This window comes from Danio aesculapii, chromosome 3 (genome assembly GCF_903798145.1).
Source record: "Danio aesculapii chromosome 3, fDanAes4.1, whole genome shotgun sequence".
Classification (NCBI taxonomy): Eukaryota; Metazoa; Chordata; class Actinopteri; order Cypriniformes; family Danionidae; genus Danio; species Danio aesculapii.
The window spans coordinates 3,482,089-3,508,323 of NC_079437.1; the positions used below are offsets into that span (position 1 = coordinate 3,482,089).

At 37.3% G+C, this 26,235-nt stretch overlaps 1 protein-coding gene across 1 annotated transcript in view; it reads left to right on the forward strand.

Moving 5' to 3' along the window:
* mast1b (microtubule associated serine/threonine kinase 1b) overlaps positions 1-26,235 on the forward strand; it is an 87,705-nt gene that overhangs the window by 24,308 nt on the left and 37,162 nt on the right. The window contains exons 2-5 of the mRNA XM_056452914.1: positions 3,807-3,835; positions 17,994-18,079; positions 21,550-21,625; positions 23,336-23,405. Coding sequence (XP_056308889.1) covers positions 3,807-3,835; positions 17,994-18,079; positions 21,550-21,625; positions 23,336-23,405 — 261 coding nt within the window. The remainder of the gene's footprint in view (positions 1-3,806; positions 3,836-17,993; positions 18,080-21,549; positions 21,626-23,335; positions 23,406-26,235) is intronic.

Below are 26,235 nucleotides of genomic sequence, written 5' to 3' on the forward strand. Positions count from 1 at the left end.
GTACACGTCCAGACGAATGTCCATTGACATAAACCCTTCTCTAAACCCAACCAATAGCAGAAGCAAACATAAGAGAAAAGTGCACTACGACAACATAGATTTACCTTGATTTTACATTGCTTTTACCTCTTGTTTATGCGTGCTTCTCTGATTTGAACCATTGCGCCCTGCAACAAACTGACAAAAAGTTGTCCATATAGAGATAAATGTGTAACGCAAACATATTCAGTTACAAATCCTAGACACTATAAAGTTGTTTTGTGGTGTTTATTTGGTGTAGTGCAAAGAACTATACATAAGTAACCCTTTATTTGTGGAGAATATGTCCCTGTGAATATAATTAGTGTGAAAAAGAACTAAAGTAGTTGTCATCACACTGCCCCCTAGTGTTCATTTTACATACAAACTGCAGTCGATCGCATGTTTAAGTACTTTTTGTGATTGTTCACAAAAAGTCTTGACTGAAATGTGTATTTACAATGAGCTTGTGTTGACTCAAAGAGATAAAGGCTTTGTTTTTATTTTGCGAAATTTAAAAAAACATTGCTATGAGTTTGTTTTCGTTGCACATTTCAGATGACAAATCCACTAGAGGGCGCTAACTACATTTTTGTGAATCTGAAATATGTTACTTAGGGAACGTTTTTTTAATGAACATTTCACATACACATTCTTTTTCCACACATCCCTGAAAAGGTCCATTGACCTAAAGTCATTTCCTAAACCCAACCAATAGTGTTTTCAGAAGCAAACATAAGAGAAAAGTGCATCACGACAACATAGATTTACCTTGATTTTACATTGCTTTTACCTCTTTTGTTTATGCGTGCTTCTCTGATTTGAACCCTTGCGCCCTGCAGCACAACACCATCCAAAGTGAGCAACTGAACAAACTGACAAAAAGTTGTCCATATAGAGATAAATGTGTAACGCAAACATATTCAATTACAAATCCTAGACACTATTAAGTTGTTTTGTGGTGTTTATTTGGTGTTGTGCAAAGAACTATACATAAATAACCCTTTATTTGTGGAGAATATGTCCGTTTAAATATAATTTGTGTGAAAAAGAACTAAAGTTGTTGTCATCACACTGCCCCCTAGTGTTCATTTTACCTACAAACTGCAGTCAAACGTATGTTTAACTACTTTTTGTGATTGTTCACAAAAAGTCTTGACTGAAATGTGTATTTACAATGAGCTTGTGTTGACTCAAAGAGATAAAGGCTTTGTTTTTATTTTGCGAAATTTAAAAAAAACATTGCTATGAGTTTGTTTTCGTTGCACATTTCAGATGACAAATCCACTAGAGGGCGCTAACTACATTTTTGTGAATCTGAAATATGTTACTTGGGGAACGTTTTTTTTAATGGACATTTCACATACACATTCTTTTTCCACACATCCATGAAAAGGTCCATTGACCTTAAGACTTTACACATCTGAAACTTGTCTATAGCACTTATTCACTGCTGCTCTTATAGTTGTGTAAATTGCTTCCTTGTCCTCATTTGTAAGTCGCTTTGGATAAAAGCGTCTGCTAAATGACTAAATGTAAAGTCATTAAATAAACCCAACTAATAGTGTTTTCAGAAGCAAACATAAGAGAAAAGTGCACCACGACAACATAGATTTACCTTGATTTTACATTGCTTTTACCTCTTTTGGGGATGCATGCTTCACTGGTTTGTACCCGAGCGCTCTGCAGCACATCGCTGTATAAAGTGAGCAAATGAACAAACTGACAAAAAAATTGTCCATATAGAGATAGACAAGTAACGCAAACATATTCAGTTACAAATCCTAGACACAATTGATTGTTTTGTGGTGTTTATTTAGTGTTGTGCAAAGAACTGTACATAAATAATGCTTTATTTGTGGAGAATGTGTGCCTGTAAATATCATTAGTGTGAAAAGGAACAAAAGCAGTCGTCACACTGCCCCCTAGTGTTCATTTTACCTACAAACTGCAGTCAAACGTATGTTTAAGTACTTTTTGTGATTGTTCACAAAAAATGTAGGCTGAAGCATGTGTTTCCAATGAGCTTGTGTTGACTCAAAGGGTTAAAGGCTTTGTTTTGGAGGTTTAGATCAGTTTAACTTGTACTTTCTGTTGGTCTGAATGAACATCTGTACTGAGAGAGAGAGAGAGAGAGAGGGAGTCTGTCGAGAAGACAAATGACAGGATATTATGTGGTCGGTCGCGTGTTCAATCACATACGTACAGCCAGAGAAATGATGAAGGGGAACATCAGTATCTCCCTCTGTATGTGCCAGGAGCGATTCGCTTGTTTGTTCGGGATTGTTTTGCCCACAGAACCCCAACAGATGGGTTTGTTTGCATCACGTCCAGTTGTGAAATACGGTGCCAGTTGAGCAAACTGTTCAGGACAAACTCAGTGACATTCACACACTTTAAATCCAACACTTTGAGTAGTTTAACTCTGTTTTCAGCATTTAACTAAAATGGTTATACAGTAGTTTTGGTTAAAGAGCAGGTTATATTGTTTTTGGAAAATATCTTATTTGCAGTTTATGATGTCTTTAGCTTTAGTTTCTGTTAGTTTAGTTTATGATGTCTATAGCTGTCTTTCAGAGTTAGCAATCTACAAAGTTGTTAATCAAAAAAGTAGCCAATGAGTACAGACATTGTCTCTCAAAAGAAGGAGTCTGCTCTGAATCACATTAACGAGTCATTATATTTTAAACTCTTTAGCCATCAATGTAACTCATTTGCATAATCCCGGTCTTCGACATTTGAAGACTCTGAAATGGCCATTTCTGACTCGGAAACACCAATCAAAACTTGGCCAGCTCAATAATCAGAGTAGAGCTGGCTGATAGAAGGGGGAGGGGCTTACAGACCTGAAGCCCTGAACTGATTCAAATGAATCATATTGAATTCATCACAGGATGATTCTAATGTAAACAGCGTTTTCAGAGAAAATCTGACCATAGATGCATTGAAACCTATTGTAGAAGACTTGAGCATAATATTAGGCGGTTTTGTGGTCTTTATTTGGTGTTGTGCAAAGATCTGCACCAAAATAATTCTTTATTCGTGGATAATATATCCCTGTAAAGATCATTAATCTAAAAAGGACCACAAGTTGTTCTCCTCATACTGCCCCCTAGTGTTAATTTTACCTAAAAATTGCAGTCAAATGTATGCTTAACTATGTTTTATGAATCATATTGAATTAATCGCTAAATGATTCTACTATAAAAAGCATTTTTAGAGAAAATGACCATGTTTTCTGACTGTAGATGCATTTAAATCTATTGTAGAAGACTCAAGCATAATATTAGGTTGTTTTGTGGTCTTTATTTGGTTTTGTGCAAAGAGCTGCACCAAAATAACTCTTTAATCATGATTAATATGTCCCTGTAAGTATCATTAGTATAAAAAGGACCGAATGATGTTCTCCTCATACTGCCCCCTAGTGTACACTTTACCTAGAATTTGCAGTCAAATGTATGCTTAAGGATGTTTTTATGAATCATATTGAATTAATCTCTAAATGATTCTAATATATAAAGCATTTTCAGTAGATGCATTTAAACCTTTTATAAGAGACTCAAGCAGAATATTAGGACACTTTGAATGTATTTGTTTCAACCAGTATTAACAAATACTACTCACTGTTAATGTTAAAGTGAACTAATGGGACCTTGGTAACTTTATGAAGTGTTACGGACGCTTTGTATTTAACAGAATGACATTTATAGGGTCTTGTGTTGATTTTAAACTCTGTTTTCTCTCTCTCTCTCTGTTTTTTCTCTGTCTCGTCGTCTTTGGCCCAAAAGGATCTTCCACTGCCCCGTAAAAACAGCAGGTGAGTCTGTTTTCAGTGATAATATGAACATAGATCCTCATATAGATCGTTTTATGCCAATTAGGTGCATGAATGATGAAAACATGAATGCTGCCTTTACTAGAGCTTCAGGAAAAAATCATTAAATACACTAGTTTTTAACAGCAGATGGTGCTCTAGGCTAGTTTTTAACAGCAGATGTCGCTCTAGACTAGTTTTTAACAGCAGATGGTGCTCTAGGCTAGTTTTTAACAGCAGACGGTACTCTAGGCTAGTTTTTAACAGCAGACGGTACTCTAGGCTAGTTTTTAACAGCAGACGGTACTCTAGGCTAGTTTTTAACAGCAGACGGTGCTCTAGGCTGGTTTTTAACAGCAGATGTCGCTCTAGGCTAGTTTTTAACAGCAGACGGTGCTCTAGGCTGGTTTTTAACAGCAGACGGTGCTCTAGGCTAGTTTTTAACAGCAGACGGTGCTCTAGGTTAGTTTTTAACAGCAGATGTCGCTCTAGACTAGTTTTTAACAGCAGATGTTGCTCTAGACTAGTTTTTAACAGCAGATGGTGCTCTAGGCTAGTTTTTAACAGCAGATGGTGCTCTAGGCTAGTTTTTAACAGCAGATGGTGCTCTAGGCTAGTTTTTAACAGCAGATGGTGCTCTAGGTTAGTTTTTAACAGCTGATGTTGCTCCAGACTAGTTTTTAACAGCAAATGTCGCTCCAGACTAGTTTTTAAAAGCAGAAGGCACTCTAGACTAGTTTTTAACAGCAGATGTCGCTCTACACTAGTTTTTAACAGCAGATGTCACTCTAGACTAGTTTTAACAGCAGATGTCACTCTAGACTAGTTTTTATCAGCAGATGTCGCTCTAGGCTAGTTTTTAACAGCAGATGTCACTCTAGACTAGTTTTTAACAGCAGATGTCGCTCTAGACTAGTTTTTAACAATAGATGTCGCTCTAGACTAGTTTTCAACAGCAGATGTCACTCTAGACTAGTTTTTAACAGCAGATGTCGCTCTAGGCTAGTTTTTAACAGCAGATGTCGCTCTAGGCTAGTGTTTAACAGCAGATGTCGCTCTAAACTTGTTTTTAACAGCAGATGTCGCTCTAGCCTAGTTTTTAACAGCAGATGTCGCTCTAGGCTAGTTTTTAACAGCAGATGTCGCTCTAGGCTAGTTTTTAACAGCAGATGTCGCTCTAGACTAGTTTTAACAGCAGATGTCGCTCTAGACTAGTTTTTAACAGCAGATGTTGCTCTAGACTAGTTTTTAACAGCAGATGTCGCTCTAGACTAGTTTTAACCTCAGATGTCGCTCTAGACTAGTTTTTAACAGCAGATGGTGCTCTAGACTAGTTTTTAACAGCAGACGGTGCTCTAGGTTAGTTTTTAACAGCAGATGTCGCTCTAGACTAGTTTTTAACAGCAGATGTTGCTCTAGACTAGTTTTTAACAGCAGATGGTGCTCTAGGCTAGTTTTTAACAGCAGATGGTGCTCTAGGCTAGTTTTTAACAGCAGATGGTGCTCTAGGCTAGTTTTTAACAGCAGATGGTGCTCTAGGTTAGTTTTTAACAGCTGATGGCGCTCTAGGCTAGTTTTTAACAGCTGATGGCGCTCTAGACTAGTTTTTAACAGCAGATGTCGCTCTACACTAGTTTTTAACAGCAGATGTCACTCTAGACTAGTTTTAACAGCAGATGTCGCTCTAGACTAGTTTTTATCAGCAGATGTCGCTCTAGGCTAGTTTTTAACAGCAGATGTCACTCTAGACTAGTTTTTAACAGCAGATGTCGCTCTAGACTAGTTTTTAACAGCAGATGTCGCTCTAGACTAGTTTTCAACAGCAGATGTCACTCTAGACTAGTTTTTAACAGCAGATGTCGCTCTAGGCTAGTTTTTAACAGCAGATGTCGCTCTAGGCTAGTGTTTAACAGCAGATGTCGCTCTAAACTTGTTTTTAACAGCAGATGTCGCTCTAGCCTAGTTTTTAACAGCAGATGTCGCTCTAGGCTAGTTTTTAACAGCAGATGTCGCTCTAGGCTAGTTTTTAACAGCAGATGTCGCTCTAGACTAGTTTTAACAGCAGATGTCGCTCTAGACTAGTTTTTAACAGCAGATGGTGCTCTAGACTAGTTTTTAACAGCAGATGTCGCTCTAGGCTAGTTTTTAACAGCAGATGTTGCTCTAGACTAGTTTTTAACAGCAGATGTCGCTCTAGATTAGTTTTTAACAGCAGATGTCACTCTAGACTAGTTTTTAACAGCAGATGTCGCTCTAGACTAGTTTTAACCTCAGATGTCGCTCTAGACTAGTTTTTAAAAGCAGATGTTGCTCTAGACTAGTTTTTAACAGCAGATGTCGCTCTAGACTAGTTTTAACAGCAGATGTCGCTCTAGACTAGTTTTAACAGCAGATGTCGCTCTAGACTAATTTTTAACAGCAGATGTCGCTCTAGACTAGTTTTAACAGCAGATGTCGCTCTAGACTAGTTTTTAACAGCAGATGTCGCTCTAGACTAGTTTTAACAGCAGATGTCGCTCTAGACTAGTTTTAACAGCAGATGTCGCTCTAGGCTAGTTTTTAACAGCAGATGTCGCTCTAGACTAGTTTTTAACAGCAGCTGTCGCTGTAGACTAGTTTTTAACAGCAGATGTTGCTCTAGACTATTTTTAACAGCAGAAGGCGCTCTAGACTAGTTTTTAACAGCAGATGTCGCTCTAGACTAGTTTTTAACAGCAGATGTCGCTCTAGACTAGTTTTTAACAGCAGATGTCGCTCTAGACTAGTTTTTAACAGCAGATGTCGCTCTAGACTAGTTTTTAACAGCAGATGTTGCTCTAGACTAGTTTTTAACAGCAGATGTCGCTCTAGACTAGTTTTTAACAGCAGATGTCGCTCTAGGCTAGTTTTTAACAGCAGATGTTGCTCTAGACTAGTTTTTAACCGCAGATGTTGCTCTAGACTAGTTTTAACAGCAGAAGGCACTCTAGACTAGTTTTTAACAGCAGATGTTGCTCTAGACTAGTTTTTAACAGCAGATGTTGCTCTAGACTAGTTTTTAACAGCAGATGTTGCTCTAGACTAGTTTTTAACAGCAGATGTTGCTCTAGGCTAGTTTTTAACAGCAGATGTCGCTCTAGGCTAGTTTTTAACAGCAGATGTCGCTCTAGACTAGTTTTAACAGCAGATGTCGCTCTAGACTAGTTTTAACAGCAGATATCGCTCTAGACTAGTTTTAACAGCAGATGTCGCTCTAGACTAGTTTTTAACAGCAGATGTCGCTCTAGACTAGTTTTAACAGCAGATGTCGCTCTAGACTAGTTTTAACAGCAGATGTTGCTCTAGACTCGTTTTAACAGCAGATGTCGCTCTAGACTAGTTTTAACAGCAGATGTCGCTCTAGGCTAGTTTTTAACAGCAGATGTCGCTCTAGACTAGTTTTTAACAGCAGCTGTCGCTGTAGACTAGTTTTTAACAGCAGATGTTGCTCTAGACTAGTTTTAACAGCAGAAGGCACTCTAGACTAGTTTTTAACAGCAGATGTTGCTCTAGACTAGTTTTTAACAGCAGATGTTGCTCTAGACTAGTTTTTAACAGCAGATGTCGCTCTAGACTAGTTTTTAACAGCAGATGTCGCTCTAGGCTAGTTTTTAACAGCAGATGTCGCTCTAGACTAGTTTTAACAGCAGATGTCGCTCTAGACTAGTTTTAACAGCAGATATCGCTCTAGACTAGTTTTAACACCAGATGTCGCTCTAGACTAGTTTTTAACAGCAGATGTCGCTCTAGACTAGTTTTAACAGCAGATGTCGCTCTAGACTAGTTTTAACAGCAGATGTCGCTCTAGACTAGTTTTTAACAGCAGATGTCGCTCTAGACTAGTTTTTAACAGCAGCTGTCACTGTAGACTAGTTTTTTAACAGCAGATGTTGCTCTAGACTAGTTTTAACAGCAGAAGGCACTCTAGACTAGTTTTTAACAGCAGATGTTGCTCTAGACTAGTTTTTAACAGCAGATGTTGCTCTAGACTAGTTTTCAACAGCAGATGTCGCTCTAGGCCAGTGGTTCCCAAACTGGGGGTCGCGACCCCTGCGGGGGTCGCAGAATAATTTCAAGGGGTCGCGAGAGTTATTTAAAAATTGTGTAATTTTCAGTGATTATAATAAATATTTTTCAGTATTACAAGTGAAAGCTAATATTTTCAGATTTTTAAAAAGATATTACTGATTTATAAAGTATTTAGGACACATTCGGGCAGAATGCATCTTTGTACTTGGAACGCAGCGCTCAGGAACAGTTTAAAACTGTTGTCATGTCAACTTGCCGCAGTAAACAAAGCTTGCCCCGCCTTCGCGCTCTTCTTATTGGCCCACTGCTCTTAGAACTGAACACGAATGATTGGTTAAAATCAGCTGTCAATCACTCAGTCAACGCCTCCTGTCTTCAGATGACAGGAGCTACAACCGCGAAAATGTAAAGCGCTGAAGACGAGAGAATGAAAACAACACTGACAGATTTTGTCTTAGAAACACCTAAAGCTACAAATATTGGCACATCTGATTACTGATCATGTGCTGAATGTTAATCCACCAGCTATACTTATTGAAGAGTGGATAAAAGACCTCCATTGGCTTCAAGTCTGCTATGAAAATGACTAGCATTCACTGTAAAGTCTGTGGGATATCTTTTGGGATATCCGTCCGTGTATCTTTTGGTCACTCAATTATGTTATAAAAATGTCTTTTCTTGTGATAACGGGATTTCATTAAGACATATTTTCCTCACGCATGCATATTTATTTTTTTGCTTGTTAGTTTTGATTAGTGTTGATTTTCAAATGCAATAAATCTGTTTATAAAACTTGTAGTAACAGTGCGATAATTGGTGGGAGCCACTAAATTTTGGCTGGTGCGTCTACATTTTTAAAGTTAGAAGCACCAGTGTTACCAAGCAAAAATGTTAATTTCGAGCCCTGTAATCTATAGTAAATATAGTTAAAATATTGTGAACAGCTTAAAAAAGCTATTTTTATTGTTTGTATATGTTTTGGTAGTGGGGGTCGCGAGTTCTTGACGATCTTACAATGGGGGTCGCGGGTTTAAAAGTTTGAGAACCACTGCTCTAGGCTAGTTTTTAACAGCAGATGTTGCTCTAGACTAGTTTTAACAGCATATTTTTGCTCTAGGCTAGTTTTTAACAGCAGATGTTGCTCTAGACTAGTTTTAACAGCATATTTTTGCTCTAGGCTAGTTTTTAACAGCAGATGTTGCTCTAGACTAGTTTTAACAGCATATTTTTGCTCTAGGCTAGTTTTTAACAGCAGATGTTGCTCTAGACTAGTTTTAACAGCATATTTTTGCTCTAGGCTAGTTTTTAACAGCAGATGTTGCTCTAGACTAGTTTTAACAGCATATTTTTGCTCTAGGCTAGTTTTTAACAGCAGATGTTGCTCTAGACTAGTTTTAACAGCATATTTTTGCTCTAGGCTAGTTTTTAACAGCAGATGTTGCTCTAGACTAGTTTTAACAGCATATTTTTGCTCTAGGCTAGTTTTTAACAGCAGATGTTGCTCTAGACTAGTTTTTAACAGCAGATGTTGCTCTAGACTAGTTTTAACAGCAGATGTTGCTCTAGACTAGTTTTAACAGCATATTTTTGCTCTAGGCTAGTTTTTAACAGCAGATGTTGCTCTAGACTAGTTTTAACAGCAGATGTTGCTCTAGACTAGTTTTTAACAGCAGATGTTGCTCTAGGCTAGTTTTTAACAGCAGATGTCGTTCTAGGCTAGTTTTTAACAGCAGATGTCGTTCTAGGCTAGTTTTTAACAGCAGATGTCACTCTAGACTTGTTTTTAACAGCAGATGTCGCTCTAGACTAGTTTTAACAGCAGATGTCGCTCTAGACTAGTTTTTAGCAAACAGTGCTCTAGGCTATTTTATAGCAGCAGGTGGCGTTCTAGGCTAAATTACATTATACAATAAATAAAAACATAAATAATGAACTAAAATGTCACACACATACTCAAAATCAAATAAATAAACACAGAACTTTTACTGTTACTGTTTCTCAAAGGTGCAACAATCATCAAAAGCCTCTAAAACGTCAGTGTTTATGCCGAACCTGAAATAAAACTTTAAAATAGGCATCCGTCAATAACTCTAAATGTTTTAATAGATATTTTAAGAGTTTGTTTTGTCTGCAGTCTTTCTTTCCATCCCTCTCTCCAGCCAATGTGATGATATTTAGATTAGCAGAAGAGATGCAATTGAGCAAGATCAATCTAAAGAGAAATATAATGTTCAAAGGGTGATGATTAAATCAGGGCTTTAATTGATTTCCTATGAACACTGTCAACACTTTAGAAAGATTATGGTGTCACAGAAGAGCTTTGTGTTGTATTATTTACAAATCTCTTTGTTTTGCAACCCTTTTATTATATTCTTTCAACAAATAATCACACATTTATTTCATCTGAGTAATAATTTAGTTAAAAATAGATGTCTGAATAAAAATTAACTCTGTCTCTTACCCTGTCTTCCGTAAAACATTTCTTTGTTCGTTTATTTTCCCTGTGCTTCTCGGTTATATCATCCTCCATGACCCCTGGGAAAATACAAATTGCTCTTAAATTTAGAAACACACACACACACTCATGTCCTGAACGGATGTACCGCACCTGCTCCCCCTCTTTTAATGCTCGTCTTGGTATCACCCATCCCCTGCCCTCGAGATTTTACCCACAATTCCCCATGCAGTCTGTTTTCCAGTGCGCAGACGGTCTGATATCCTCCAGCTGATGGTGTTTGTGACGCTCGCAGGTTGTTTTTAATGTGTCGTTCATATTTTTGAGCGTCCATCTTGTGTCTTCTGACCATGCAGGCCGGTGTGTTTCGTCGCACGAAGAGGTGAAGTGATTTTTAATTATAATATTTAAAACACCTGAACGCGTCGTTGAGCTCATCGTTTACCTGCAGATGGTGATTAATAACATGGTCGTAACTAGCGTTATTTAACACGGTAGTCAATGTTGCGTTGGTTCCATTCATGTTCTGTTTGTGTTGTGTGTTTCAGCTAAATATTGCTAAATATAGTCTGTTGTTAATTAGTTTCATAGTCTTCTTCTCGATAGGGTTGTTGATTATTGAGTTATTACTTCTTGATTTATTTAACACATTGGAATTACTATATATTAGCTTTTGTAATATTATTATAATATTAGCTGCTAATTGAGCAGTGGGGTGTCTTAGTGGTTAGCACTGTCGCCTCACAGCACGAAGGTTGGTGGTTTGAGTCCCAGCTAGGTCAGTTAGTTGTTCTCCGTGTTGGTTTGGGTTTCCTCCGGGTGCTCCGGTTTCCCCCACAGTCCAAACACATTCGCTATAGGAGGATTGATGAACTAAACTGGCTGTAGTGTATGAGTGTGTAAATGAATGTGAGAGTGTTTGGGTGTTTCCCAGTACTGGGTTGCGGCTGGAGGGGAATCCGCTGTGTAAAACATATGCTGGAATAGTTGGCGGTTTATTCCGCTGTGGCGAACCCTGATGAATAAGAGGACCAAGCGGAAAGAAAATGAATGAATGACTATATTACGTAGCTTGTGCTTTTGTAATATTCTTACAGCTGATGATCAATGCTGATAATAATAAGCGCTGTCTCTTTAAGAGAAATACACTGATTAAATTTAATGCAAGTTAATCATGTTTCTAACTAAAAATAAAATGTCGAGCTCCAAATGAACAGGGTTTTAATTCATTTCTTGAGTCTGATGTTATTAGTTTCATAGTCTTATTGATAGGGTTATTGGTTATTGAATTATTACTTGTTAATTAAATACATTGGACTTATTGTATGTTAGCTTGTACTTTTGTAATAATATTAGCTTATTAATATATTAGCTTGTACATTCATAATATTCTTTTTTTGATCAATGTTTTATTTGTATCAATATTATTCACTTCAGTTTTTGATATTTATGATCTTTAATATAATGCTTTGTTATATAATTAATTAATTAATTAATTAATTAATTAATTAATTAATTAATTAATTAATTAATTAATTAATTTATTTATTCATTCATTTTTTATTTTTTGTTATATCTTATTTATGTACTTTGTCCACCCAGTACCTTAGCATGCACACACCCATGCATGCACATACAAACACACACCTACCTCTAGTGGCCCGTTTCTACTGACTGGTACGGGTCGGTACGGGTCACCTTTATCAGGCTTGCGTTTCCACTGCCTAAAGGGTACCAATGGAAAGTTTCAGTCGACGTCATTCTCACTCGAGGAAATGTCTACGGGTCGCTCACATATCATACGAGAAGCACTTCTCACTAAACAGATGCTTCATACACATAAATACTTGTGTAGAAATGTTTATTACTGACTTTTCAATGAACATGAGTTGATTATAACTGCAGATCAATGACAGTGCGAAACAGCCTACTGTAACGTCTGTAATTATATTAAATAAATAAATAAATAAATGCAGCACACATACAGACCTTTTGCAGTCTTCGATATGTTACCAATTACAGAAGAACTACACACAGCAGACATTTAGTCCTTATTTGTGTTCAAAAACAACACGCAACATATAGGCTACAGTCAGTGAAAACCTCTCATCTGTGTCTGTAATCTTCAGCAGCACATGTAGCCTCTGTTAGACAGTAATTCCATCATTCTGAGTTCATAATAGTCCAAACACTGATGATAATAGTTAAACATGGCAGTTTGTTCACGTTTTAGGTTGCTGAAAGAATCATTTGCTCTTTTGTTTTGTCGCGCTTTTGTCTGTTTCTGAAAGGATCAGATGTCAGATGCACATCAATAATCACACACACGTTATTGTCATCAGCTCAAGAAGTTCGTTATTTCAAATAGACGCATGGCGAGCGATCGCAAGCCCTCTGGAGAAAGTGAAGCTGCTCGCACTTTTAGACAGCCTCGTAAAACAACAACAGGACTAAGCAGATTTAGTTTTTCTTGGCTTTGTGGCTGTTCATTAAGACAACAACAAGGTTAGATTGAGCTCGGGTCATCCATTACTATATGCATATAGTATTACGGTGTAATGCCTCAGCTGTGTTCTTAAAATGGCGGCTCGTTTGTTTTCATTCTCCTGCTTGTGGATGTGTAAGTGACGTATCTCTGTAAACCAATAGGGTTCAGCTGCGCATCTAGCTCCGCCTTTTGATACCCTTTAGTCCTTTGCAAAGGGTGACCAAAAAGTGGTACAGTACGGTTTGCTTTTTGGTACCTTTTGACCATAAAAGCGCACCGAACCGTACCGTACCACTCAGTGGATTAATGACTGTTTTTTTATTTTGTTTTCTCTATTTATGTGCTTCAATGCAATTTCTGTACCTCTTTGCATAAATTAAAAAAATTATAATACTCTTACAGTTGATGATTAATGCTGATATTAATAAGTACTGTCTCTTTAAGAGAGATACACTGTAAACAATATATAATCAGTAACGTTTGACAGCATATGCTTTATTGTTTATTATAACATATTAAAGTAAGCTAATCATGTTTCTAACTCTTAAGTAAGTTTTAAGTTGTAAAAGCTCTTTTAAGTCAGTTAAACTTTAGGGTTAAAATTACAAATTTGGTTCAACTTAAATATTTAAGGCAGTACACTGTAAAAAAAATACTGGATGCTTTTACATTTTGAAGTTAAACCAAATTAACTTTACAAGTCATTAGGGGTGCCAAAATCAATTGTTTCTTCTGTGACAATTCGGTATCGGTTCAGTAATCGATCATAGCTGGTTATTACGTACTTATGTTATTTATCTCATGTGCACTATGTTGCGGTAGAATATTATGGCGAGGGCAAGGAATTTAAGTGCAGAAACTCTGCACTCTGCGTGGGTTTCCTCCAGGTGCTCTAGTTTCCCCCACAGTCCAAACACATGCACTATAGGTGAATTGAATAAACTAAATTGGCCCTAATGTATTAGTGTGTGTGTGAATGAGTGAGTGTGTACGGGTGTTTCCCAGTACTGGATTGCTGCTGGAAGGGCATCTGCTGCATAAAAAATATGCTAGAATAGTTGGCGGGACTAAGCTGAAGGAGTATGAATGAATGAATTACACAAAAATTAAACAATAAAATTATTAAGATTGGCGGTTCATTCCGCTGAGGTGACCCCTGATGAATAAAGGGAATAAGTCGAAAAGAAAATGAATGAATGAATGATTTAGATTGAATCTACTAGTGAAAATTCAGAATAAAGTTTTTATTAAAATAGATTTTAATTTGGGGGCAGCTTGGTGGCACAGTGGGTAGCACAATCCTCTCACAGCAAGAAGATCGCTGGTTTAAGCCCTGGCTGGGTCAGTTGGCATTTCTGTGTGGAGTTTGGATGTTCTCCCCATGTTGGTGCGGGTTTCCTCCGGGTGCTCCCCCACAGTTCAAACACATGCGCTATTGGTGAATTGAATAAACTCAATTGGTCGTAGTGTATGAGTCTGTGTGTGTGTGAATAAGTGTGTACGGGTGTTTTCCAGTACTGGGTTGCGGCTGGAATGGCATTCGCTGTGTAAAACATATGCTGGAATAGTTGGTGGTTCATTCCGCTGTGGCAACCTCTGATGAATGAGGGACTAAGCTGAAAGAAAATGAATGAATGACTGATATTTGATATATAATACTCAATATAAGTATTATTGCAAGTATGGAGGGGGAAAATCAACTCAGATTGATCACAATACCATGTTTTCTTGCCATTTTTTATTATCATTCGATGAATTCTTCAGCAGTTTGTGAGTCTACCCCAAATGTTGTTGACTGGAGTTGGATTCGGGAGTCTTAGAGAGCCTGCAGGACTTTATTCAGCCTGTTTATGAAGCACTTTGGCTGCTCTTCGCTCACTGCTGCTGATTTCAGCTTTTACTTTGCTTGTGGGGACATTTGCTTCTCACTATGTAGATAAAACCTGACACACACACACACACACACACACACACACACACACAGTAATGGTGTGTAATGGCTCTTATACACTCACTCAAGGCATATCAAGTATCTCTAGTTTACTCTCTCCTCCATTAGCTCTCTCTCTCTCTCTCTCTCTCTCTCTCTCTCTCTCTCTCTCTCTCTCTCTCTCTTTCTCTGTTCCTCAGAGTGTCTCTCTGATTCACACAGACTCACACTGATGACGGTAGAGATGGAATTTTCTGTCACACTTGTTCTACTGCAGCACACACGCACGCACACACGCACACACACACACACACACACACACACACACACACACACACACACACACACACACACACACACACACACACACACACACACACACACACACACATTTTTTTATCTGTCTGAAGCTCATTTCTTCTATTGGAAAACAAGTCACACTTAAAAAACATCTATAAATTATATAAAAATCCAAGATGGTGTGGAGCTCTCAGTGTTTTGTGTAAGTGCATCTCTGTTTAATGTTTGTCGTCTTTTCTCATATTTATTTTCTTGTTGTCTCTTGTCACTTTATGTACACTGGAAGCTTCTGTTGCCAAAACAAATTCCTTGTGTGTGTAAAGCACACTGTGCAATAAAACCGATTCTGATATATATATATATATATATAGGGCAACCCACCAAATGCGGGTAGATTTCAGCTGTGGCGGGTTAGACAAACACTCCCACTAGCCACTTTGGCTGGTTGGAAATAATTTTTAAGTTGTAGTTTTTTTAAAAGCAGGGTTCGACAATAAGGATGGCCCAATATGTGTGCAAATGCGATATGAGAGTCGAGAAGCAGTACGACTGACAAAAATTATTGTTCGCGCGAGCTAAAGAAAGCAGGTGAATACTGAATGCAACACAATCTCACGGCAATTCGTAACTTTTTGATTTAGTGGCTAATTCGTATGAATTCGTACATTTTCGTACGATTTGCTCATCCCCCAATAACGGTTGGGTTTAGGGGTGGGGTTAGGTGCCACGCCTACTTTTTAAAATCGTATAATTTCATACGAATGAACTCATACGAATTTGTACGAATTAGCCACTAAACTGACAAAACGTAAAATACTTACGTTTTCTCATGAGATCAGGCTGAAATGACAGGACGATCATTCGCGCGCACAGGTGATGTGATGCTGTTAAAAAGCGCGCGCGCTCCTGTTTAATTGCGCGAAGCAACCGTGCCTAGAGGTGTAGGATTGGGTTTTAAAACCACAGCGGTTCGAACTGTAGTTCTGCCGAATGGGCAGTATTAATAGCTATAAATGTGGGAGAGCATTGATATTATGTGATTGTATTGTATTGCAATATGGAGCAATTAAGTGTTGATGTTAAATCAAAAGTAATTCACAAATACTTGAAAATGAAATGATTTAATGACAATAATTCTCTATGGTTACAACTGAATTAGTTACAAAATAACTGTATAAAATGATCAAATATGACATGATAAAACATATGATATAAATTGTACCCAGCTTAAATGTAAAATTAAAGTTACCAGAGGTAGAAGGAGAGACACAGGGGGAGGGAGAGAGAGACAAAGAGAGCAGGCCCAGAAGTTAGCCTGACTGCAGGTGGAGAGGACCAGAGGAGGAAAGCAGACCAGGAAAGACAGGCCAGGAAAAGAAAAGAGGCAGAGCAGCGTTTTACCACCTATTTTGTATCTTTCTTGACTATGTGACTAAAGCCCAAATGTTGAGACATTCAAACTGACCAATCAACATGTGACCACATCGTAAAACCCCCAAAGTCCACACACCAGGCACTGATCTTATCAGTATCTGCCTTTGGAGTCAGTATGGACCTTCTTGAGTCAAAAATACATGTTTTGTCATGTAAACAAATGCATATAATAATTTAGCCTCTTACAGAGGAAACGCAGCTGGTGCGATTGGTTCTCTTTGAAATACACTGGACAAAAAGTGATGGTCATGCACCCACAGTCCTGCTACTTTTAAGAGCTGAAGGTTTATTTATATGTATATATATATATGATATATATATATATATATATATATATATATATATATATATATATATATATATATATATATATATATATATATATATATATATATATATATATATATATATATATGAGCAATTCCAGCGTTTTGGATGTGACATTTGCAGTAAAAACTCAAATCAAAAATCACATAGAAAGTATATGCTAACATTATATTGAAACATCTGTTTGTATTTTGCAAAACAACTAACCACAGAGTTATACGAGCAGAAAAATATCAGTCTGTAAACATTTTTATATTATAAATGAGGAAAATAAACATGCGTTATGGATGTGACAAAAAAGGCCTGTGGGTTTACAGTAGACAACATACTTTGTAGAAATTCTGTGAATTAAACTGCACAACCCAAAAGTAATAATGCTAATCAAAAGGATAAGAGTCGGCTAACTTTAAAACAAACATGATTGATTTTATTTCATTTGACATTTTTGCATTTCTGAGGGAAAAGCTTCATTATGGATGTGACATCTCTCCGTTATGGATGTGACAGATGTGAAATTGCCACTTGTGTGACTTTTGTAAATCAAATATAATACATTGAAAACACTGACAGAGACATTTTTGAGTATTTTTAAAGTACTGTGAAATATTGCTTACACAAAAAATGTAGAAACGGTTTCTTTATTTTGGTGAAAACTTTTCATAGCAAGGTTGACATTTGCATGGAATTGCTCATATACAGTTGAAGTCAGAAATATTAGCCCCCCTTTTTAATTTTTGTTACTTTTTTAAAATTATTTCCCAAATGATGTTTAACAGAGCAAGGAAATTTTCACAGTATGTCTGATAATATTTTTTCTTCTGGAGAAAGTCTTATTTGTTTTATTTCGGCTAAAATAAAAGCAGTTTTTAATTTTTTAATCGCCATTTTGAGGACAAAATTATTAGCCCCTTTAAGCTATATTTTATTCGATAGTCTACAGAACAAACCATCGTTATACAATAACTTGTCTAATTACCCTAACCTGCCTAGTTAACCTAATTAACCTAGTTAATAATTCAGGGGGGCTAATAATTCTGATTTCAGCTGTATATGTCAGTTTATACGTTTTCAATTTAGTATTCATTTTGATACTGTTTGTAATTTCTTTTAGTTTAGTAAAAAAGGGTCTATAATGATGTTTTCTTGACTGTATTAAAGCTCTGTATCTCTGTTTCTGCAGTTGCCGCAGTAACCGGAAGAGTCTGATTCTGACCTCCACCTCCCCGACTTTGCCCCGTCCACACTCGCCATTACCAGGACACATAGGTGAGTGGCCACGCCTCCTCATAGACAGATTTTAATTCAATTCAGTTCAACTCACCTTTATTTGTATAGCGCTTTTACAATGTAGATTGTGTCAAAGCAGCTTCACATAGAACATCATAGTAAATTGAAACAGTGTCAGTCCAGTTATCAGAGTTAAAGTTTAGCTCAGTTCAGTGTGGTTTAATAATCACTGCTGAGAGTCCAAACACTGAAGAGCAAATCCATCGATGCGCAGCTCCACAAGTCCCAAACCAAGCAAGCCAGTGGCGACAGCGGCGAGGAAAAAACTTCACCAATTGGCGAAAGTGAAGAATTAAAAAACCTTGAGAGAAACCAGGCTCAGTTGGGCACGACCATTTCTCCTCTGGCCAAACGTCTTGTGCAGAGCTGCAGCCAATGCGCTGGAGGCTGGAGAACGTTGGATGTCAGCAAAGACTCGTCTGTCCCTGCAGCGTCACAGGAATCAGTCTCATGTTCTCCACTCCTCCATGACCGCAACTGCAGCTGCTCAGGATACGGCCTGGTCCTGGATTATGGAAACCTTGGGATCATCTCGTTGCTGGTCTTGGATCGCATCAGTGGCGCTGCATAGTCTCTGGGGGTCTCGGGATGAGTATCCCCAGGTGGAAATAGAGAATAAAGAGAATAATTAGCGTAGCTGCTGTTTTAACTCCGTTTTAAAGGGACAGTTCACCCCAGAAAAATCATTTACTCTCCCTCTTGTGGGTTTAAACCTTTATGAGTTTCTTTCTTGTGTTGAACACAAAAGATGATATTCTGAAGAATGCTGGAAACTGGCATTGACTTGTTTAGTAGAAAAGTAAAAAACTATAGATGTCAATGGGTGCCAGCAACCAGCATTTTTCAGAACATCTTCCTTAGTGATCAACAGAAGAAAGAAACTCAAATGGGTTTTGAACAAGGGAAGGGTGAGTAAATGATGACAGAATTATTATTTTTTTTTTGGGTGTACTGTCCCTTTAAGGCAGGGTGGGTTGGGTTTTAGCAAAGGCGACAGATGTACAAAGGCAATCTGTTTGCATTAGTATGAATGAGGAAAAGGGCAATGCTAATTATGACAATCTTAGCATTAGAAGTCCTGCCTCCCAGTCAATATAGCCAATCATCAATCTTTACAGACTGTTTTTTTAAATATATATATATATATGTGTGTGTGTAGGCAAAAGCTTTTGATTTTCTGTCTCTTTCTTTCTTTTCGTCATTTCCGTCAATGATAAGTATTTTTTCCCCAATTTCTGTTTAACAAAGAGCATCTTTTTTTTCAACACATTTCTAAACACAATAGTTTTAATAACTCATCTCTATTAACATTTATTTTCTCTTTGTCATGATGACAGTAAATAATATTAGACTAGATATTCTTCAAGACACTTCTTTACTGCTTAAAGTGACATTTAAAGGCTTAACTAGGTTAATTAGGTTAACTAGACAGGGTAGGGTATTTAGACAAGTCATTGTATAATGATGGTTTGTTCTGGAGACTATCGGAAAAAAAATAGCTTAAATATTGAATATAAAATAAAAAACATTGACCTTAAAATGGCTTAAAAAAAACTGCTTTTATTCTAGCCGAAATAAAACAAATAAGACTTTCTCCAGAAGAAAAAATATCAGACATACTGTGAAAATTTCCTTGCTCTGTTAAACATCATTTGGAAAATATTTAAAAAAGAAAAAAGTTAAAAAGGGGGCTAAAAATTCTGACTTCAACTGTATATATGTAGATGTGTGAGTGGACTCTTGTAAATGTGTGCATGTACGAAATGTTCATGGAGGTGAGATGTTTATTATTGTTTGCTGGCATGGGGTGGGTTTGGGGGTTTGTTCTTTAAAATGCGAAAAACTTTAAATAAAGTATTAAAAAAAACAATAAATAAAAGATCTTCACAGACTATCGGGTCTTTGGGGGAGGGGCGCTCTTCAGATTTACCTGTTTTTCATGATGATTAGGAATATGCGGTAAAATCGAGGTGATTTTCATGCGCATTTTGTCAGTCAAACTGGTTCTAGCAAACCTCTAGCATGTGTGCTTGGATGGAGCAGATCGCTGATGATAAGCTATGCAGAAAATAAAGGTTAAATTTGAATTTGATTTTAATATGTCAATAATAGCCCCTTTCACACATACAGACCTTCCCGGAAAATGACCAGCAATTTTCTGGGAAGGTCTGTATGTGTGAACAGGCCCTTTTTGAAAACACCGGTAAATTCGTTCTGGCTATTTTCTGGAAAGAGAAGTTGTAACATTAGCGGTAATTTGCTGGAATGCTGCGCTGTGTGAATGCAGAAGGAAGATTTCCGGAAAGAGCGCGTGCGTCTTGAGACGTCTACTTTAGCCAATCAGAACACTCAGACGCATTCATGTCCCCGCTGTTTATGAATATAAAAGCCTTTGAATAATTTTCCAGACACATTTAGCTGCTAGATGTTAGTCAGATAACGTTTCTATGTTCCTTCTAAATGCCAACTGTGTAAATAATTATTGATTAGAGTTTGTAATGTAGTCAAATGTTTACAAATACAAGCGCAGCCGTTTCGAGATCATTTCTGGTTAATGATGTCAGAATTTAGCACTGTTTTGGAATGGACTAATTCCGTAACGTCCTCGCCTGTGTGAACAGCGCTGTTTTGAATTTACAGATAAAGTCATTTTGGAAATTTTCCTGATATTTACAGATATCCCTGTGTTAAAGTGCCTAAGGAAATCGAGATAACCGTTCTGCAATAATGCCAGCAGCTTCTCGATGAACTACGACTGCAGTAAATACTACACGTGAACTTACAGCATATAATAACAATAACATGTTTTTACTCCCCTCAAAACTACAGTGGAGTGTTTGAAATAAATCCTTCTGTGGGAGTCTTGCATAGCCATGTGTTTATTAGTAACGCTAAATCAATAAAAGCTGTTAAATCTTCTGTTTATTCAGCAACTGCTACTTTCCCCACCGGATTTTCTTGGTTTCTTGGTGCGTATTTTTAAAGCACTTCACGGGACCTGTAAGCTGACTTAAACATCAAATTAAAATTGGTTTAATTAGAAAAATATGTTTGTACAAAAAAATAATTTCATTAATAATAGTTAAATAGTTGAGTCCTATTAATCAAATGACTTCTTTTACACTGTATTGTCAGCGTTAACAGTTTTTATTTACAGTATATGGGTCTTTAGATCAGAGCAGAACTGTTGGTATCTTCCATTAACACAATGGGGCTTTTTTACTGAATGATTCAGCATTTTTGAACCAATCAGTTGAGTTGATTCAATGACTCATTCATAAAGACAGGCATTTGATTCATTCTTGAATGAATTGGTTGGGAAAATGACTCAATTACTATTTCTTTAAGGCAGTGAGTTTATACATCTTCTGTTGTGTTACTGAGTCCTGATGGTGTTCATTGATTGATGTTTGCTGTAAATAAGGTGGTGTTTGTTGCTGTCCCCACAGGAAATAGTCCTCTGGACAGCCCTCGTAACTTCTCTCCCAGCACCCCTGCACATTTCTCCTTCGCTTCCTCTAGACGGTAAATAAATCCACAGAGACACACACACACCTATGCACACACACATACAGTTAGGTTCATAAATATTTGGACATTGACAAAATTCTAACATTTTTAGCTCTATACACCAACACAATGGATTCAAGACTGTCAGCTTTAATTTGAGGGTATTTACATCCAAATCAGGTGAACGCTGTAGTAATTAAAACAGCTTGCATATGTGCCTCTCACTTGTTAAGGGACCAATAGTGACTGGACAGTTGGCTTCTTAGTTGTTCCATGGCAAGGTGGGTGTGTTATTTCCTCAGTATCCTAATTACAATGAGCAGATAAAAGGTCCAATGTTCATTTCAAGTGTGCTATTTGGATTTGGAATCTGTTACTGTCACCTCTCAAAATGAGATCCAAAGAGATCAAAATGAGATCCCAAGAATCAGTCAAGCAAGCCATCATTAGGCTGAAAAAACAAACAAAACAAACCCATCAGAGAGATAGCAAAAACATAAGGCATGGCCAAAACAACTGTTTGGATCATTCTTTAAAAAAAAAACGCACCAGTGAGCTCAGCAACACTATAAGACCTGGAAGACCACAGAAACAACTGTGGTGGACGACCGAAAAATTCTTTCCCTGATGAAGAAAATGCCCTTCACAACAGTTGGACAGATCAAGGACACTCTCCAGGAGGCCAGGTGTATGTCTGTCAAAATCAACAATCAAGAGAAGACTCCACCAGAGTGAATACACAGGATTCACCACAAGATGTAAACCATTGGAGAGCCCCAAAAACAAAAAGGCCACATTAGAGTCCTAATAAAGCCTTCACAGTGCTGGAACCACATCTTATGGACAGATGAGATCAAGATCAACTTGTACCAGAGTGATGGGAAAAAAAGATTATGGAGAAGGAAAGGAACTGCTCATGATCCTAAGCAGTGAAGCATGGTGGTGGTGGTGTCATGGCGCGGGCATGTATGGCTGTCAATGGAACTGGTTCTCTTGTATTTATTGATGATGTGACTGCTGACAAAAGCAGCAGGATGAATTCTGAAGTGTTTCAGGCAATATTATCTGCTCATATTCAGCCAAATTCTTCAGAACTCATTGGACGATGCTTCACAGAATCCTCTTTGGAGGGTGCTTGCCCCAAGAACAAGCAGTAACTGAAGACAGTTGCTGTAGAGGCCCTGGTAGTGCTCTGAAATGAAACCCAGCGTCTGCTGATGTCTATGCGTTCCAGACTTCAGGCTGTAATTGACTGCACAGGATTTGCAATCAAGTATTCAAAAGTAAAATTTTGATTTATTATTATTTTTCTGTCCAATTACTTTTGTTCCCTTAACAAGTGGGAGGCACAAATGCAAACTGTTGTAATTCCTGCAGTGTTCACCTGATTTGGACATAAATACCCTCAAAATAAAGCTGACAGTCTGCAGTTAAAGCACATCTTGTTCATTTAATTTGATTTTAAAATCCATTGTGTTGGTGTATAGAGCGAAAGATGTTAGAATTGTGTCGATGTCAAAATGTTTATGGACCTTACTGTACATGTACAGCTAAACACAAAAGTACACAACAAACCACACAAAACCACTAACAATACATAAAAACACACCTATCTATCTATCTATCTATCTATCTATCTATCTATCTATCTATCTATCTATCTATCTATCTATCTATCTATCTATCTATCTATCTATCTATCTGTCTATCTGTCTGTCTGTGCAGTGATGGGCGTCGCTGGTCGCTGGCGTCTCTTCCATCTTCTGGATATGGAACCAACACACCCAGTTCAACGGTAAATCACTTTCACTCAGCTGTTTTCTCAGAGTTGATTGTTCACTCTAACATTAATATTTGCCTAGCCTGTTGACTTCCTGGTTCTTTAAAGCCCCTCCTTCAGAAATACACAGCTGCCCCAGTGAGTTCTGATTGGCTAACCAGCTTGTGCATGTAAATAGAAAGTCACACTCAGGGGAGGGGTTTATGTAAATTTAAAGGGTTGGTGAGTGATGTATGGAATAAAATCACTGTCATTAATATTTCGTGCGTAAATAAAATTCACGCATCCGTAATTATAAAATCGTAAAGGAAAACGGAACGTACTCGTAATTTTACGAGGCTACAATTTTTTAAAATCTGCGATTAGAACAGACACAGATACGACATTTTGTTTTTCTGTTTGTTTATGACTGATACATTTACGATGGGTGTACTTTACAAACACGAATTACAGTTTCTCCACGGACACGAAGTCCTGATTACGAGTACGAATCAAACAGCGAGACTTCACTGTCAAAATTACGTCACCGCTTCCACAGGCATTAATAAACAAGCGAGAGTCATCGATCATAACGGCGCGCCTGCTGGATGTTCGAGCTTACACACACCGTCTCAGGTAAGATTTCTGTTATTCCCTCTTTGAGAAATGTCCGTCATGAGCTCTAATAAAGGTTGAGACTTAATGAGGTCCTATTTCGCTGTGTTTCTTGGACATTTTACTGAATCAAAATTAAGAACGGGCCGAGGATAGAGAGCTAGCATAATGTCAGTTAACGTTACAGGCAGCGAGCGCAGAGTCTCTCAGTGAATCACTGAACGGTGTTTAACTATAACAGGACATCTGTTGATTAAGTCACCTTTTTTAAAGCCAGATCGAATATTGATCTATTATGTAATGAAGATATCAGCAAAAGGCAGTTTAAATATTTGAGGGTTTGTGCTCACCAGAAGTTTGTAACGTTAAACATTTATGAGACTATGAATCAAAATAAATAAATGTTAAATATGTGACCCCGGACCACAAAAGCAGACATGAGGGGCAATCATCTGAAACAGACCTGTATGTCATCTGAAAGCTGAATAATTAAGCTCCTCATTGATGTATGGAGAGGAGATGATATGATCAAATATATATTTTTATATTATCTTTAAATTTGTACAAAGTAAGGTATTAGTAACTATTGATATAAATGTTTGTTATGTTATTTGTTATTATCTGTTTGTTATATTACTTGATTAAACTATTAGTTACATTATATTGTATTACTATAATTAATAAACTATTACCATAAACATTTATATTACCATTTAGCCGTATACTATTCGGTGTTTCTCTCTTTCCGTGTGTGTTTGTTCTATATTGGTGATTGTTCAATTACCACAATATATTTTGCTTATTCTGGTTTATTTAAAGTTAATTAATTGATAAGAGTAAAACTTTTCTTTGTTTTATCTACCTATACTGGATAAATCTGTCTAATTTAATGTGTGTTCTCTGGTGATCTTAGAGTATTTGAGTGATATTTAAACAGTTAAAATAGGTGACTTAATCAACATATGTCATGTTATAGTCCAGTGATTCACTGAGAGACTCTGCGCTCGCTGCCTGTAATGTTAACTGACATTATGCTAGCTCTCTATCCTCGGCCCTTTCTTAATTTTGATTCAGTAAAATGTCCAAGAAACACAGCGAAATAGGACCTCATTGAGTCTCAACCTTTATTACAGCTCATGGCAGACAATTCTCAAAGAGGGAATAACAGAAATCTTATCTGAGACGGTGTGTGTAAACTCGAACGTCCAGCAGGCGCGCCGTTATGATCGATGACTCTCGCTTGTTTATTAATGCCTGTGACAGCGGTGACGTAATTTTGACAGTGAAGTCTCGCTGTTTGATTCGTACTCGTAATCAGGACTTCGTGTCCGTGGAGAAACTGTAATTCGTGTGTGTAAAGTACACCCATCGTAAATTTATCAGTCATAAACAAACAGAAAAACAAAATGTTGTATCTGTGTCTGTTCTAATCGCAGATTTTGGAATTGTAGCCTCGTAAAATTACGAGTACGTTCCGTTTTCCTTTACGATTTTATAATTACGGATGCGTGAATTTTATTTACGCACGAAATATTAATGACAGTGATTTTATTCCATACTGATGTCACAAAGTTTTTGTATTCCCACCAGCTGTTTGTTGAAGACCATAAATGCCAATCCTGTAATATATTGTTCCTCACTTTGCATTAAACTTTAAGTATAGTAATTTTGCAGATGTTGTTTCTGCTCAAACAGCAGCATTACACACTATCCAAAGTTCAAAATGTGAAATCATAATCAAGAGCCCTTTAAATACACATATGTATTGATTAGGAGTTACACTACAGGGCTGTTGAATGCTTGATTCTGATTGGCTGGTGAGCATTTTAAGGTGTAATTCTGTTATTTACAGATAAACACACAGCTAAAGTAGTTCCGGCAGGTTTTGAGCGGATTACATCTTAAAACCAAGATTAAAATCACATCAAAACACAACAGAAGGCTTTGGTTGAGATGTTTGCTACACATAGGAGCAGTTTGAGGACCTGATAAATGTCTCAAATACAATACCTGAACACTGGCTTTAGATAAAGGAACCAGATTATAAGCAGAATAATGCACTCCAGTCTGTTGAATCATAAGAAAATAATAAACATCTGAAGTTTAACAGCTGCATCACCCCTTCAGATGCACATTGTTTTCTAATACTTCAATTTTCTGTCAATTTTCCTTTACTTAAAGACACATTTTTATTGAATGTACAGTATAGATAACACTTTGCAGCAAGGTTGTATTAGTTATTGTATTTACT